Source organism: Zingiber officinale, chromosome 6B (assembly GCF_018446385.1).
Source record: "Zingiber officinale cultivar Zhangliang chromosome 6B, Zo_v1.1, whole genome shotgun sequence".
Taxonomy (NCBI): Eukaryota; Viridiplantae; Streptophyta; class Magnoliopsida; order Zingiberales; family Zingiberaceae; genus Zingiber; species Zingiber officinale.
The window spans coordinates 130004045-130021389 of record NC_055996.1 but is presented as its reverse complement, the minus strand read 5'-3'; the positions used below and the strand labels follow the sequence as shown (position 1 = coordinate 130021389).

Sequence of the window (17345 nt, the reverse complement as noted above, 5' to 3'; positions counted from 1 at the left end):
CTTAATTATTTGTTGGCGAAATAGTAGTAGAATGATGATTGGTGTTGAGTGCTAACGGGAAATTAGCCATGGAATTCTTTGTTTTGTTCCCTTCCATGATGAATGCAAATACGGGGAAGTGACAACTTCAATTTAAATGTTTTTTATAAAAGAAAATAACATTAATGAATTGATTTGACGGGCAAATTATATCAAATGGACGACCTTTGTTGTTTTGTTTAGCCAGTAGAGCATAATTAGTTGGCTGGCACCCATTATCATATCAAGCATGAACAATTTGGCAGTTTGTCACATGTTCACTCAGGATGCTGTGATTTACCTCTCTCGCGATGACCTTGGATCGGGTGTGACGGGGGCGCTGGGGGCGAGCGATTTCGTCTTTTTATCACATGAACAATTTGTCAATTGTCCGAAAGGATGATGTAGTAATTAGTACATAAAATATTATCATGAAATCTAAAATTTGACTCTTCAAACATAACCAAGATAAATACTTTTTTTATATATTAATCATTATTCCCAAGAAGATTAATAATCATCTATGATTTATCTCTTTTATCTCTTTTATATTGAATTAATTCATTGATGCAAAATGTAATAGTGCTCGTGCCAAATGCTACTCGTCACCGGTTCCACGATGAGATAAAGAAATAAATGAAATACTGAATGACCCCTTAAATGGAAGAAATATTTGTCACAGCTACAACTCAACCACTTACCCATTGATACTAGTCGACCACTTAAATACCAACTCCTAGGCCAGCTGGATTGATCCATGAATTTAAGTTGCATGGGGCTGGACAAGCATGACCTACATGGAAGACCATTTCACGTATTTGGAGACACAATTATACTAAATTAAATAAATTGTATATTATAAGAAACACCATCAATTCAAAATTAATCCACAACCCAAGGAATACGAATTAAATTGAATGCAAAAAAGTGCAATGATTTCAATCTTTGGGCCATTGTAACTAATTTATGAACCCAAATATCATCTCTTTCACCCTATATTGCACTATGTAGTCTTTATTAGCAAACATGTAGCATAACAATGTCTTTGAAAAGCATCTTTTGTATCAGACCAAACAAAAATGAAAAGGAAACAAAACACCAGTCCACTGATACTAAATGGAAAAAGGATTGTATTGGATGCTGTGGTGATTTACTGCAGCCCCAATCTGCATATAGGCCCGTTCTTTATAACATTGAAATCAACCTGAAACCAACGATAATTATGTCTTAAACCACAATTCTCTAGCTACTGATGTATTATAATCCAATCATGCTTTTACGGTGTTTCTATACCTTCGGTCCAAAGAGATCTCTGATGTTGTCGATTCCATACAAGATCATCGTCGGCCTGGGTTACACAGAATAATGGTAAGTATAAGTAAAAAGTACATTTATTCCAGAAGAGAAAAAAAAAGGTTGTGCCATAGATCCAAGTGATGGGACCAGCAAGAAATTGCATTTGCTTATTAGCTGTGTGTAGAGCATAGATTTCTTTATAGGGCAAAGGAACAGGCTAGAGAAGTGAAAAGGTCAGCATAAAGTCAACAACAGAATCCGCCTCTACAGAGAGGCAAATAAAACAGATTGTTGACTACAAATGTAGGAAACATGATTCTGAAATAGCCTAAATAAGCTAAATGAATTGCTTTCTAACCCAATTGGACATGTGCATTATAATGAATAAAGAGCAAAAAAAACATACCTTTCAAGGGAGAGTCCCCATGCGATAACATTGACATCCTCAGGAAGCCCCATCGGAAGTAGCATTTCTGGTCTGAACATGCCAGAGTTCCCAATCTCAACCCACTTATTCAAACCATCATGATAGCTGTGTGTGAGAGAGAGAACCAGATCAGACAAGATTGGGACTTTCTGAGTAACAAATCGTGAACAGAATTTGGTACCTAAAGATTTCCATGCTTGGTTCAGTGTACGGATTGTACGCTGGTTTGAAACGGAGCTTTGTCATGCCTAAAAAAGAATAACGATAATAACTCCACTTTCAAAGAAAGATAAACAATGCCCAATAATTTATGTTTCAGTTAAACTCGTGCAAAGATGCTTTACAGTTAAAAAAGGTGTTTGAAAAAAATATTATAGCTAGCAAATGAATGAATAGCATATGAATGCTGAAGAAACTAGAATCTGGAAATGCTAAAAAAAATCTGGATCCTCTTGAATCATGGTTTATGACCAGCCCCCTATTTATCCACGCCACTCCAGGAGCAACTATTCATATGCTCAAAAACATTGGATTTATGGATAAAGAAATGATGTGTTGCCAGTATGATATTATCAACAAGTCAACCCTACTTCCATCAAACAATTAGTTTAATTAGTTACACATGCAAAGATAGAAACACAAGACAATAGCAAAAAGACCACTAAGGCACTAATACTAATGAAAGAGTTCCTTGCATTGTTTTCTTACCAAGGCGTGCAAAGAAGTCCTCCAATACCCCAATGAGATCACCAAGTGTGAGTCCATGGTCACAGATGAGTCCTAATAACCAAAAAAAATTGAAATGTTTAATGACTTACAAACAATGATGATTAAAAATGCACTTTGTATGAAATTACAATTGTCCAGCCAAGATATGATGGTCTCAGAACTGCAAATCAATACCTTCTATCTGATGGAACTCTGCAAGATGAGTTCTATCAACTGCTTCATTGCGAAATACACGATCAATAGAGTAGTATCTCTTTGGCGTGAAAGGTTTCTGAATAAGGAAGAGACTAGTTACTATGGATCACAAAATGAATCAAATTAATAAACAAGAACTTAAAAATCCACAAAAAAATAACTGTTAACTACATATAAATATTTTGAAGCAAATAATAAATAATCAAGCAATATGGGATAGCAACCATCTCAAACTCACATAAACTAATATGGGATAGCAATCATCTCAAACTCACATAAACTCAGATAATAAAGAGACATCAAACTGAGTATCTAACTGCATACAAAAAGAAATCTCAACACAGGCAAAAAATAAAAATGAATATGAATTATGTAGTTCAACTTCAAGAATTTGAACAAATTCAGCAGGTACAACACTATATGTTCATCCTGGGAGTGAGTTGTAAGTTTAGCATGAATTTCATAGTTAGAAGTAATTGTCAATGGCAACTAGAAATATGATTACATCATCATTATTTAGAAAACTAGGGATGTGAGGATTGATCAAGAAACAACTTATAGTTGTTGTAACACACGTATAATCTGAAAAGTAACTAGAACTTATGCAGTTGATTAGAAACATACCTTTAAATTGACAACTAACCAATTTAATATCTCAACTCTAGTTCCACTATCAAAGCAATAGATGACAACTTTTGTGCATTACCAGAGTATCAGTTTTTTTTTGGCAACAAAAGAGGAGTTTGCCAAACAAGGTAACCACTACATATTCTTACTAAGTATACCATTATATTTGCATGTGCAAGACTTTTAACCTAGGATCAGCTGAAGTGTAACTATTTCATCAAGTCATAATCAGGCACTACAAGTGAAATATCATCATCATCCAATACATATTCACATAAAACAATACTTTCTCCAACTCTAACTTCATAAAATGCATCTAGAATATTTTTCCTTTGTCGCACTAAGTATTTCTCTCAGAATTCTTACAAATATATCTTCATTATGCTACATAAATCGACTATGATATTACAAAGACAATAGCAACAAGAATGAATGATTCATAAACATCATATGATATAATTTGAACATGGGATACTACACAATTGCTACAAATTTAGCTTAATATATACGATAACATTAATTGGAGTATAGAATGCCTTGAGTTCTAGGAAAAGTTACCGAATACTTTGCGATGCAAATTAAACTTGGTTTGTAATGCAGAGAATGAATAAGGAATCTCAAATAGGAATTTCAGCAACACAAGTAATGAGTTTAAAAGAATTAAAAACAGGAAGAAAAAAACACCTTCTGAGCAAGCATGTATAGCATTCTTGTGGAAACTGCAGTTGTGTGTGTCCGAAGCAAATTCTTGTCCGCTTCATCTCTTTTCCAATCATATCCATAGCTGGAAAAGGAAAGACCTTGTAAGCAATTAAGAGGATATGCATAGAAGAAAAAAATAGAATACCCTTTGGATCCATAACCACCAACTTCATGAACTCGTTTCACCCTCTCAACATAATCCTCAGGTAAATCCCTTGTGGTGGCAGGAGCTGTAGAAAATAATTAATCATGTATCTATCAGCAAATTTGAAGGGGATAGATGACAATAAGAGATGGATTTCACATCAACATTCAACCTTTAAGAAAGAAAGTATCATGTGAATCACGAGCAGGATGCTGTTGTGGCTGGAATAAAGCATCAAAATTCCAAAAGCTGCAAGAAAAAAGTGAAAAAAAAAGAGGGACACAAATTCCATTAAGAAATGATTGATTCTAGAGTATTATAAACATTTATCTGTAAGGAATTTGAACTTTTTACACACAATAAAAATGAAAATGACCAAAAAGTTTTAAGTAAAAAATATTTAGAACTCTTAAAAACACTATGTAAAAGAGTTGGATTTGTTCAAAGAATAAATGCTTCATAGACATAATTAACTTTCTCACTAGGCACAACCCAATATAAGCGCATGCTTCATCGAAATTGATTGATTTCAATACTGAATACATGAATTCAAACATATTTTTTGGTGTTCATTTTCATATGTAGTGCATTATCTAGTGAAATACCACTACAAGAGTCAAACAATACATTATTATTCATGCAATTTCTTAATTATCAAGTATGTTTTGTTAAACAAGTAACTCAGCCTAATCCAGGCATCAAATTCAACTACTATTTTTGCAGATTTATCTTCTCAAACTTTAATAAGAAATAACTAATTCTGTTTCCAATGATGCCACCAGAGAAAAGGATTAAGTAGTGTTGATAAGTTAAACATGTAGTTACCTACTCTCAACGAAGTTATTTGTTGGCATCTCCTCAAAACTGCATGAAGAATACTTCAAATTATGAATCCATAAGAATAGCATATGAAGAGAAGGTGAAATCCAAAATTTTGTTTACCCCATTTGTAAGAAGATATTTTGAATTTCCTCACGGACCTGTGCATGAGAAATTCAAAAAGTTTAGGAAAAATTGAAATTTTTTATTCAATACAGTAAATCTTGCACATACGGACTTGTGCATTTGATAATTTTGCTGTTAACTAAAAACTATCTTAAATCTTGCACAACCATTTTACAAGGATCACCATTATGAAAGATTCACAAAATTAACCATGGCCTCTTGCCTTTATGGAAGTACATAACATATGCATAAATAAATAAACAAATATTTGAAAGATAGAATAGGTTTTCATTTTACCCTCATAACAATCAAATATTAGCTATCTTAATAAAGTATGTAGTGATGATTTGAACCATGCCTCTAACAAAGGTTGCAAGTAGCCAATTTGAATTGGTTGCCCTTGAGCATTAAGATTGTACTCTTTAAACTCTAGATCTTTCCAGTCACCCCTTCAACAGAAGAGAAGAAAAATAAGAAACAACAAAATATGAAATATTTCTTGCACTCAAAAAGATCAAAGATGTAAAAGAGATCTAAACAAAATTGGTGTGGAGCCTTAGAAAGTTTTAAGACAGAAGAAAACCTAGCAAAATCAAGATTGAGCAGTTGAAGCCAAAGCCCTAACTAGATGAAGAGGAGAATGCAATCATCAAAAACCGCCACGGAATAGTTTAAACAAAGAGTAATAGAGAAAACTTGCCTGTAGTCGAGCAAAGAAAACAAACTGGAGTGTAAAGGACTATCATGTCCGAATAAAATGGAAATAATACGACAGAAACTAACTAGTAATGCCTATAGACGAAATACCATAGATCTGGTTCTGAACTACCAAATGTGGAATATTTACCACAAAATAACAAGGGAGATACCTCAAAAATTATTGAACAAATAACAAAAAGTTCAACTCTAATATGAATAATACAGTCATGGATAGAATAAAATGTGTTCAAGCATTTCATATTGGAAACATACTAACATTTTAACAAGCATCAAAACACTGAGAAGGATTTATCACATGCAATGAAATATAAACTTCAAAATTGCTTCTGAACTAAAATATAATCAAAGCTGAGAAAAAAAGAAAATTTAAAATCAAGAGCACGAGGAAGGTACTTTTGTAGATGTTCTCGAGTCAAATCAGTCGCTGCTTTTTTCCTTTTTGAAACATACTTGGGACCTTTTCTTAATTTGTAACCCTTCCAAGTCCTGTAAGAAGAACAAAAATCAAGTGGAAAACTATACAATTACACATAATGGCAGAATTAGATCTACTAAAAATATAACTATGTGGAAGCACAAAGATAAAGGCGACCACATAGAGTATACAAACAAGTACATAGTTGACATGCATAGGATTCTCCATCTGCTTAATAGGATTCTGAAAGACAATAAAATATCAAATTGAGATTATTTCAGTGTACTTCCTGATATGCCCAATCTACCAAAGTCATATTCAGTGCTAAGAAGACACTCAAAGTAAAATCTTTAACAAGATATAATAGGCATTGCTTCCTAGCTCTTCTTTCCAAGGAGCATTAGAAAAGGTTAGCATGAGGAAAATAGAAGTATAGAACCAGTATAGAAGTATAGGGGGCTTCATTATAAAGTAGTCTCAATTAAGTACCTTTTAAAAGAAGTACCAAAATCACAAAAAATGAAACTACAAAAATTAGAGGATACTGGTATTGAACTCACCAACTAACAAGGACCTAGGTAAATAATTTTCTCCTCACACTTGAAGCCTCAACCTTTTCTAGAGGAATAGAAAGTAAAAGCAATCGACAAGGAAATATTTCTTACTGTTTGACGATAAGCTTTCTTTTCAACAGTTCTGCGACATCATTCCCATCAACGAACTGTAAGCACAGTTTTAGCTCCAATTAGGACATGAGATTCGAACACTAGTCTAATATTAATAAAATTTGATCTGATGATTCGACAATACAAAAGAATGTGCAACTGGTCATAGAAATGCATTAACATCCCAAATTATTTTCTTTTCCTTAATGAACAAAGAACAAAATTAAAAGGTTTGAATATAACCTTTACAACAATCAGAGCTATGCCAAATTTTATTTCCATATATATAACAAATGTAAATTGAAAGGTCATAATTGTATGTAGTGAACATTACCAACCATATAACAATATGCACTAGAGACCCAAAAGTGCTTAATGATATATCAAAATAGTACGAGTATCACTAACACTACAAAATATACACATAAACCATAAAAGACTTTAATACTCTAGCTATTGATTGATATGCAACTTGCATTGCCAGTTTATCACCTAATCAAACAATCCCAATTTTAATTGCCAAATTCGTTTTGGGGGAGAGTAAACTTGACAATGCAATAAAATATGATAGTCATGACTCAGTCCTCACTAATTAGCAAAAACAAGACACAAAATTCATCCAAACATAGGAGTATAAGCATAAATAAAGCTGAATAAAGAATTGTTTGCATAACAGATTGAGAAGGGTGTGCCAAATATCTAGTACATCTAGATTGAGAACCAAAAATATAATGTAAAAGGAACTCCAGGGAGCACATCATCCCCTCTCTTTCCAAATATCCCTCTTCTAATTGGGCTCTTAAAAAATCACATCATGTATCTATTAAGTAATTCTTCATAATTAAAAACATATACCCTTGTCGTAGAGGCTTCTAACTATTTTTGAGGAAGTTAATGTTTCAGTTAATATGCATCGAGTTGTCTTGGATCAAAACACTTTTTGAACAAAATAACCAGAACATGCAATAAAAGTAGAAGTTTGCATTTAATTCCTAGTACACTTTTATAACATATTTATATAACACTGTCACTAATTGTATACATCTTGACATCAAGCACTGCTTTTGTCTGACATTTAAAATAATGGATCCAAATAAAATTCTACGAAGCAAGTAAATTATCAGCATTACTCGTATGCAAAACTATTCACCATTATAAGCAATCTGAAAATTATTTTCTGACAAAAGCAAAGAACCCCAGTAGAAAAAATTACTAAGATAAATGGAGCATCCTTACACAAATATTAGATATGAAAATTCAAGGAGAAAAATGCATCATTGAGGCATAACTGCGACAGAATGAAGGGAATTCTGCTGTTTTTTGAATAAAAATTATTAAATTAACTAAAGACAGTTAAAATAAAACACATAAGTATGTTATACGAACCTTTCCATCTTCAATTCCTTTTAGCAAATCCTTAACTTTGTCCTCAACTGCATCAACCTATAAAAGGCATTAAACAACAGAATAAACTATAACAAGGTGTACTATAAAAGGGTTTTCAAAGCAAGATAAAACATTTTGATTATGGTTTAGTTTGAAAATAATTCTGTGTGACAGACAATAAGGTCCCTGATAAGAATGTCCAGCTAAAACAAGCAATTGCAAATTGCATGTACATGGTCCTGCAAATAATTGAACCAAAAATACAGCTAAAAGTAGCAGGTACATGCTAAAACATGTGCTACTTTTCAATGATCTATGCTGGTTGTCAAAAATTTAACTAATGCCAAAAAAGATAATAAAAAGCAAATGAAGGGTTTGGTGCCTAGTTACTAGCATCCAATTTACTCAAAATTTTGACCAGTTTGGATAACCATTTAAGTAGTATAATACCATAACATCCATTCAGTTTACCAAAAGAACTTGTTTACAACTATAACATGTTTCATTTTAAATGCCTAGAAGTGTCATAGAAAGAAAGATTAATCATCGTCATCATCAAGCCATGATTATTCCAACTATTTGGGGTGTCTATACATAAATTATATTCCTTCCACTGAGTTCTATGTAAAGAAATATCACTAGTAATATTCAAATCAAGTATTTTTTTTATTACATTTACTATTTTTTCTTTTTATCTCCCTCTGCCACTCACACCCTTGGATCTAATAAATTTATTTCTTCACTGTAGAATCAACAGGTTTTCTTTGAATATCTTAATACCATCTTATATCCTATTTCTCTCGCTTTATTATCAGTTGGAGCTACACTAATTGCTCTAAATATTAGCATAGATGAAGAAACCAATACTTAGAAAAAGCAAACATGAAAAGACTAGCACTATCACACCTCACTTAAATGAAACAACTAGCTCATTAACTTTTTTTTAAAAAAAATCACTTACTCAAAATGCTTAACCCAAGCTAATAATAGATCATTCGTTCTTTTAAAGCTTCTTTATAACCCGAAGTAAACTAGAGTGTCATAATTAAGATGGCATCGATTATATCTTGACGTACATATCAAGGCCCAAAGTCCAACTTACAGCCTAAATTTTTTCTAGTAGTCGGCATGTGATGTCCGATGGTGGACACCATCATGCAACACTTTTCAATAACTTACTATACCTAAAATTAATTCTGCTCTTGAATCAATTGTCATTATCAACTTAGATGAAAAGAGATATTGACTCATTAACTTGTTAGCTCAGTCACTAATCCAAAATGCTTAAGCGAGTTAATACTTAATAGTAGATCACATAGCCTTAAAGAACTTCTTTCTTAGCCCACATCTCATTACTTGGAATAACTAGGATGTCACAAGCATATCATGCAGGCATGAGGCAACCCTCTCTAAAATCTCATTGTGCCTAGGATTAGGTCCACTTTGATACCAATTGTCATGACGCACTAGATAAGAGACTAATTAACTTATCATTGCCCCGAAATGCTTACGCCTAAGTTGGTAGTAGCTTATCCATCTTTATAAAGATTTTTTATTAATCCACAATTCATTGTGTGGGACTAAACTAGCTAACTAGGATGCCACAGGCATATAATGCAGAGAAAGTCCTGACCACCATTTGGAAATATCTTGAAAATAACAAACAGAAAGGGAACTAAAGGATAAGAGGGCAAAATCTACCATACCTTCCTTGTTACAGATCCCTTGGCAATTTCAATCCAGTTGTTCTTTTTAGACCAGGATGACCCTATACTGAATACTTTTGGGTCCAACGTTATCTGAACCAACAGCCAAATAAATTAAATAGGAAATGACGATGACCAATGCAAGCAATACAACTTCAAAGATTGCAACTTCCACAATCACTACATATAGTTCGGTCTCGACAACTAAATTTTCAACAAATAAGCAACACTCACCTTGAGATTTGCAAGGGAGATACCCTCTGGAGGCACTGCTAGGAAGAAGTTAACTTCTGGCGACCCTTCCACGGCATACAGCTTGCCCTCTTCGGTAAGGAGATAATTGTCCTTCTTAAAATCCTACAGGAGAGCACAGTAAGAAATCGCTCCCACAAAAACTTACAAAGGGCTAATTTGGTGGGTGACATTAACAGAAGGGATCAGACGTTAGAATACCTGTGCATCGATGATCTCGAAGCCATTGAGCCGCTTGATGACGTTCTCAAGCTCAGTATGGTCGATCCCTAAGCCGGCTGCAAATTCATGAGAGTCGGCGATCTCGTCTTGCGACTGGAGAAAACCTAGAATCGCATCCTCCGCCACCATTTTACTGCTACTGCTGTCGCCGCCTCCTTAGAGTGCCGCCTCCTTAGGGTGTCGCCGCCTCTTAGGGTGTCGCCCCTCCTTAGGTTCACGAATAGGCCAAACTGCATTATATGGAGAAAGTTACGTGTATCGAGTCGGATAAAATCTTGGCAAAATCTAAAATTTCCAACAGTTAACACCCATTAGAATTATTTAATTATGAATTATTTATTTTTAACATGAAAATTATTTATTTTTTTATTCTTAATCCTCATTGTAATTATAAATTGATAAAAATTAAAAGACCATCACAAATTTTACAAATCATAAACGTAAGAGTTTTTTTTAAAAAAAAAATCAAATGAGTAATCTTCGATCCTATCTCAAAATATCTATCTGGCACTATAGAGTTATTATTACAATATATTTAAAATGAGTTTAGGATTTAAAATTTAACATTTATATCATGTAATATTTATTCAGTAGATATATAGTAGCTATTCAATAATTGCTATAATATTTTTAGTATGAGTAGGACTTGGGATTTAGGATTTAATATCTCTTAATATTATTATATAAAATATACTATTTATCAACTTAGTCAAAATTATTTAAACTTCGTTAAAATCATTTTAAATAATTGCAAAAGTTATTATGTAGCTTCTATGATCTAAATCTTAATTTAAAATCATCATAAATACGTTTGTAACAAATATTGAGTAGTTTTTACATGTTATAACAGTTACTTGGTAATTTTTATATAGTATAAATTTTAGACCTAAAATTTTAAACTCACTTTAAATATATTTAGTTTCTATAATATTGCTAGATTCAAGAGAATTTTTGGATGTGAGGAGAGCTCATTTAATTTTTTGAAATAACAAATGTTCATATGATAGGATGTTTCTCTCAATTTGTTGGCCTTTTTTTCTTAGTTGGCACTAAATATTTATTTTATACCGATTAATCTTTTGGTGATCGGTCTAATCCCACATAAGGTTTCCCACTAGTAGAGTAAATTTGAAAGCACTTGTATTGGGTGGTTCATTAGTTCGGTATTCTTAGATCAAATATCCATTAAAGAAAATTTATCTGTTAATTTATCAAAATTATAGCTCAATCCTTAGATAAATTCATGAGAGTCGGTGATCTCGTCGTTAGACTGGAGGAAACCTAGAATCGCATCCTCCGCCATTTTCTTACCGTTGTTGTTGCCGCCTCCTTTAGTAGTAGGGTAAAGACTGGAGATAGAGGTTTACGAATAGGATTATTTTCACGAATAGGCCAAACTACATTACATGGAGAAGGTTACGACGCATCGAGTCAAGCAAAATCTAAAATTTGCACTTAACCTCATTAGAATGATTTAATTATGAATTATTTACTTTTGACATGATAGTTATTTATTTATTCTTTTCTTATTCTTAATCCCCATTGTAATTATAAATTGGCAAAAATTAAAAGACCATACGGATTTTTTTTTTAAAAAAAAAATCAAATGGATGATCTTCCCATGATATTATTGTTAGGATGTATACTAAAAGTCTAGCTTTTGGTATAAACATTTATCTAAAAATAAGAATCACATTGGTTAAATGTCTACATTTACGATAAATGTAGTTGCTCAATTAATTTATATTGTAGATAACATGGTGTGTGGTGACACACACAGAAGATCATGTTATCGGTTCCTTATAAATTATAAACAGTAGCTCACGACCAAGATGGAAAGGAACAAATCATTGGAAGGTCGTAGTGTAATTAGGTATTAGTTTATCTTAACTATATAATTACACTAGTACACTTAGAGTGTATTGAGTAGGACCATTTGAGGTCGTTCCTTTTATACTAACTTTATGAAGGAACAAAGACCTCAGTTATTATGGAAGTGTGTGCTCTTAATCCTAATATAATAACAAGCACATATATTTGATATTTATTTCTTTAATTTATCAATGGGTGAGATTTAGTTTGATGAATCAATAAGTCCGATAAGTTGGGAAATGATATCACTTATAGTGTGTGTTGTTGATTATAGAAGGAAACTGTGTCCTAGTAATCTAGGTTGATAATGTCCCCAAGATGAGCTCATAAAGATTGTCATGTTAAACCCTGCAGGTGGACATAGTCCGACATGACGATAAGGTTGAGTGGTACTATTCTTGGATTAAGATATTAATTAAATGAGTTGTCAGTAACTCACTTAATTAGTGAGCATTCGACATCTTAAACACAGGGAGACTAACACACTCATAATAAGAAGGAGCCCAAAAATGTAATTTGGGATTAGTGCGGTAGTTCAATAATAGTTCTCTAGTGGAATGAATTATTATTAATAAAATTAAGTTGTGTGTTCGGGGCGAACACGGGATGCTTAATTTTATCGGGAGACCAAAACCAATTCCTCCTCTCGGTCCCTATCGTAGCCTCTTATTTATAGAGTACTATACCCACCTATACCCACCTTCGTACCCATGATGTAGGGGCCGGCCAAGCTAGCTTGTGGTTCAAGCTAGGGCCGACCAAGCCTTGTTTCATGGGTGGCCGGCCCTAGCTTGAACCCAAGCTTAGGTGGCCGACCCCCATTAAATTAAAAAGAATTTTAATTTAAAATTTTTCTTATGTGAAAGATATAATTTATTGGAGAGATTTAAAATTAAAATATCTCTTTTAAAAGGATCTACAAAAGATTAAAGAAAGATATTAGATCTCTTTCCTTATTTGTAGATTGGAAAGATATTTTATTTTTTCTTCTTTATAAATTATTCACATGTAGAAAAATTAAAATTATAGAAATTTCTTTTTATTTACCATGAAGGGATTGTAAAGAGAAATTTTATTTTTTAAAATTTTTGAAGACAAATAAGGAATTTTTAATTGTTGATTGAAAATTATCTTATTTGCTCTCCATGAGGTGGCTGGCCATATACAATTGATTAGGAAATTTTATTTAATTTTTCTTAATTAATTGTTATCAAGGAAAGTTAAGGAAATTTTATTGTAATTAAATTTTCTTATTTACCAAAGCTAAGGAATATAAAAGAGGGGGTTGGGGGTGCTTTCATGAGACACAACCTCTATTATTCTCTCCCTCTTTTCCTTGGTGTTGTGGTCGGTCATCCTCTCTCCCTCTCTTCCTCTTTGTGGTGGCCGAAACCTTATTTTGCTTGGAGCTCTTGTGGTGGCCGGATACTACTTGGAGAAGAAGAAGAAGAAGGAGAGAAAGGTTGCATCCCTTGGAGCTTAGTTGGTGGAAAAAGTTCTTCATCCTTGGATTTTGGTGCTTGGCCGAAACTTGAAGGAAGAAGAAGAAGGTGTTAGGTGGTCCTCATCTTGGAAGATCGTTGCCCACACAACATCCGAGGTTAGAAGAGGAATACGGTAGAAGATCAAGAGGTCTTTCTAAAAGGTATAACTAGTATTTTTCCTTTCCGCATCATACTAGTTATTTTTGGAAATAATACCAAATACAATAGGCATACGATTCTAGTATTTCGAATTTGTTTTCGATGTTGTGTTCTTTTGTTTTTTCTTTTCCTTGTGATTTGATTGTTCTTTTCGGTTGACCTAAAGTTATTTAAGGAAATTAAATATTAACTTTCCTTAAAAGGCTTTGTCTAGTCGGTGGTGGTTGTTCCCATATCCAAGAAGGTCAGGTGCCTCGCCACGTCAGTATTGGGAGCCAATTTTGGAAACTAATATTTAATGAAATTAATAACCTAGGTGATTTGGATCGAACGTGTTAAGTTTCGCAGGAGATCCGAGTCTAAACCTAAAAGAACAAATAGATTAAATTTTGGATCAAACGTGTTAAGTTCCGCAGGCGATCCAAGTTTAATTTAAAAGAACACATGGTAGCTAGGAAAAGGTTTAGACCTTTGTACAAAATTTTTGTACAGTTGAACCATTAGGTTTTCCGAGTAGCAACCAACAATTATCTCAAAATATCTATCTGACATTATTACAGAAGCTACCAAGTAATTATTATAACATATTTAGAGTGAGTTTAGGATTTAAAATTTAACATTTATATCATGTAAAATTTATTCAGTAGATATGTAGTAGCTACTCAGTAGCTATAATATTTTTAGTATGAGTTCAGGATTTCAGATTTAGGGTTTAAGATATCTGAATATTATTATATAAAAAATACTATTTATCAACTTGGCCAAGATTATTTAAACTTTGTTAAAATCACTTTAAAAATTATAAAAGCTATTATGTAGCTTCTATGACCCTAAATCTTAATTTAAAGTCATCATAAATACGTTTATAACAATTATTGAATAGTTTTTACATGTTATAACAGTTACTTGGTAGTTTTTATAACGTATAATTTTAGACCTAAAATTTTAAATTCACCTTAAATATATTGTAGTTTCTATGATATTGCTAAATCCAAGAGAATTTTTAGATGTGAGGAGAGCCCATTTAATTGTTTGAAATAAGAAATGTTCATATGATAGGATGTTTCTCTTAATTTGTTGGCATTCTTTTCTTAGTTGGCACTAAATATTTATTTTATACTGATTAATCTTGGGGTGATCGGTCTGATCCCACATAAGTTTCCCACTAGTAGAGTAAATCTGAAAGTACTTGTATTAGGCAGTTCATTAGTTCAGTATTTTTATATCAAATATCCATTAAAGAAAATTTATTTGTTAATTTATCAAAATTATAGCTCAATCCTTAGATAAATTCATGAGAGTCGACGATCTCGTCGTTAGATTGGAGGAAACCTAGAATCGCATCCTCTGCCATTTTCTTGCCGCTGCTGTCGCCGCTTCCTTTAGTAGTAGGGTGGAGACTGGAGATAGTAGTTTACGAATAGGGTTGTTTTTACGAATATGCCAAACTGTGTTACATGGAGAAGGCTACAGTGCATGTCAGGCATAATCTAAAATTTGCAACAGTTAACACCCATTAGAATGATTTAATTATGAATTGTTTACTTTTGACATGATAGTTATTTATCTATTTATTCTTTTTCTTATTCTTAATCCCCATTGTAATTATAAATTAGCAAAAATTAAAAGACCATCTCAAATTTTACAAATCATCAAACGTGTAATTTTGTTTTAAAAAAAAAATCAAATGGGTGATCTTCTGATGATCTTATCTTAAAATATCTATCTGGCACTATTACAGAAGCTACCGAGTAGTTATTACAACATATTTAGAGTGAGTGTAGGATTTAAAATTTAATATTTATACCATGTAAAAATTATTCAGTAGATATGTAGTAGTTACTCAGTAGTTGCTATAATATTTTTAGTATGAGTTTAGGATTTGAGATTTTGGGTTTAGGATCTCTTAATATTATTATATAAAAAATGCTATTTATCAACTTGGCAAAGATTATTTAAACTTCATTAAAATCACTTTAAACAATTGTAAAAGCTATTATGTAGCTTTTGTGACCCTAAATCTTAATCTAAAGTCATCATAAATACGTTTGTAACAAATATTGAGTAGTTTTTACATGTTATAATAGCTACTTGGTAGTTTTTATATAGTATAAATTTTAGACCTAACATTTTAAATTCACTTTAAATATATTGTAGTTTCTATAATATTGATAGATTCAAGAGAATTTTTGGATCTGAGGAGAGCCCATTTAATTTTTAGAAATAAGAAATGTGCATATGATATGATGTTTCTCTTAATTTATTGGCGTACTTTTTTTAGTTGGCACTAAATATCTATTTTATATCGATTAATCTTGGGGTGATCTATCTGATCCCACATAATTTTCCCACTAGTAGAGTAAATCTGAAAGCACTTATATTGGGCGGTTTATTAGTTCATTATTCTTAAATCAAATATTCATTAAAGAGAATTTATTTGTTAATTTATTAAAATTATAGCTCAATCCTTAGATAAATTCATGAGAGTCGACAATCTCGTCGTTGGACTGGAGGAAACCTAGAATTGCATCCTCCGTCATTTTCTTGTTGCTGCTGTCATCGGTTCCTTTAGTAGTAGGGTGGAGATTGGAGATAGGGATTTACGAATAGTGTTGTTTTTACGAATAGGCCAAACTGCGTTACATGGAGAAGGTTACAGTGCATCGAGTCGGGTATAATCTAAAATTTCCAACAGTTAACACCCATTAGAATGATTTAATTATGAATTATTTATTTTTGACATGATAGTTATTTATTTATTTATTCTTTTCTTATTCTTAATCCCCATTGTAATTATAAATTGGCAAAAATTAAAAGACCGTCTCAAATTTTGCCAATCATCAAACGTACGATTTTTTTTTTAAAAAAAAAAAATCAAATGGGTGATCTTCCCATGATCTTATCTCAAATAATCTATCTACAACTATTACAGAAGCTACCGAGTAGTTATTACAGCATATTTAGAATGAGTTTAGGATTTCAAATCTAACATTTATACCATGTAAAAATTATTCAGTAGATATATAGTAGTTACTCAATAATTGCTATAATATTTTTAGTATGAGTTTAGGATTTTAGATTTAGGGTTTAGGATCTCTGAATATTATTATATAAATAATATTATTTATCAACTTGGCCAAGATTATTTAAACTTCGTTAAAATCACTTTAAATAATTGTAAAAGCTATTATGTAGCTTTTGTGACCCTAAATCTTAATCTAAAGTCTTCATAAATACGTTTGTAACAGATATTGAGTAGTTTTTACATGTTATATATATAATAGCTACTTGATAGTTTTTATATAGTATAAATTTTAGACCTAAAGTTTTAAATTCACTTTAAATATATTGTAGTTTCTATAATAAGTGGCGACTTATTT

At 32.1% G+C, this 17345-nt stretch overlaps 1 protein-coding gene across 1 annotated transcript; it reads right to left on the bottom strand.

The window, feature by feature from the left end:
* Positions 1–1016: 1016 nt before the first annotated feature.
* On the bottom strand, positions 1017–10687 carry LOC121989512 (phenylalanine--tRNA ligase alpha subunit, cytoplasmic-like). The gene is made up of 18 exons (XM_042543603.1): positions 10430–10687; positions 10211–10333; positions 9977–10069; positions 8271–8327; positions 6885–6940; positions 6198–6290; positions 5443–5533; positions 5082–5119; positions 4965–5003; positions 4312–4388; positions 4140–4224; positions 3977–4076; positions 2645–2741; positions 2450–2521; positions 1923–1989; positions 1721–1846; positions 1312–1366; positions 1017–1222 (listed from the first exon to the last, which is right to left on the bottom strand). The coding sequence occupies exons 1-18, from the start codon at positions 10577–10579 to the stop codon at positions 1169–1171; spliced, it is 1473 nt and encodes a 490-aa protein (XP_042399537.1). The 5' UTR covers positions 10580–10687; the 3' UTR covers positions 1017–1168.
* Positions 10688–17345: the final 6658 nt, after the last annotated feature.

What these genes read in the sequence shown, in the direction of transcription:
- LOC121989512 (XM_042543603.1), bottom strand. Translation starts at nt 10,579, where the DNA reads ATGGTGGCGGAGGATGCGATTCTAGGTTTTCTCCAGTCGCAAGACGAG. An exon ending in TCGAGATCATCGATGCACAG is followed by an intron (nt 10,334 to 10,429) that starts GTATTCTAACGT and finishes GCTCTCCTGTAG; the next exon opens with GATTTTAAGAAGGACAATTA. An exon ending in GGACTTCTTTGCACGCCTTG is followed by an intron (nt 1,990 to 2,449) that starts GTAAGAAAACAA and finishes ATTCTTTTTTAG; the next exon opens with GCATGACAAAGCTCCGTTTC.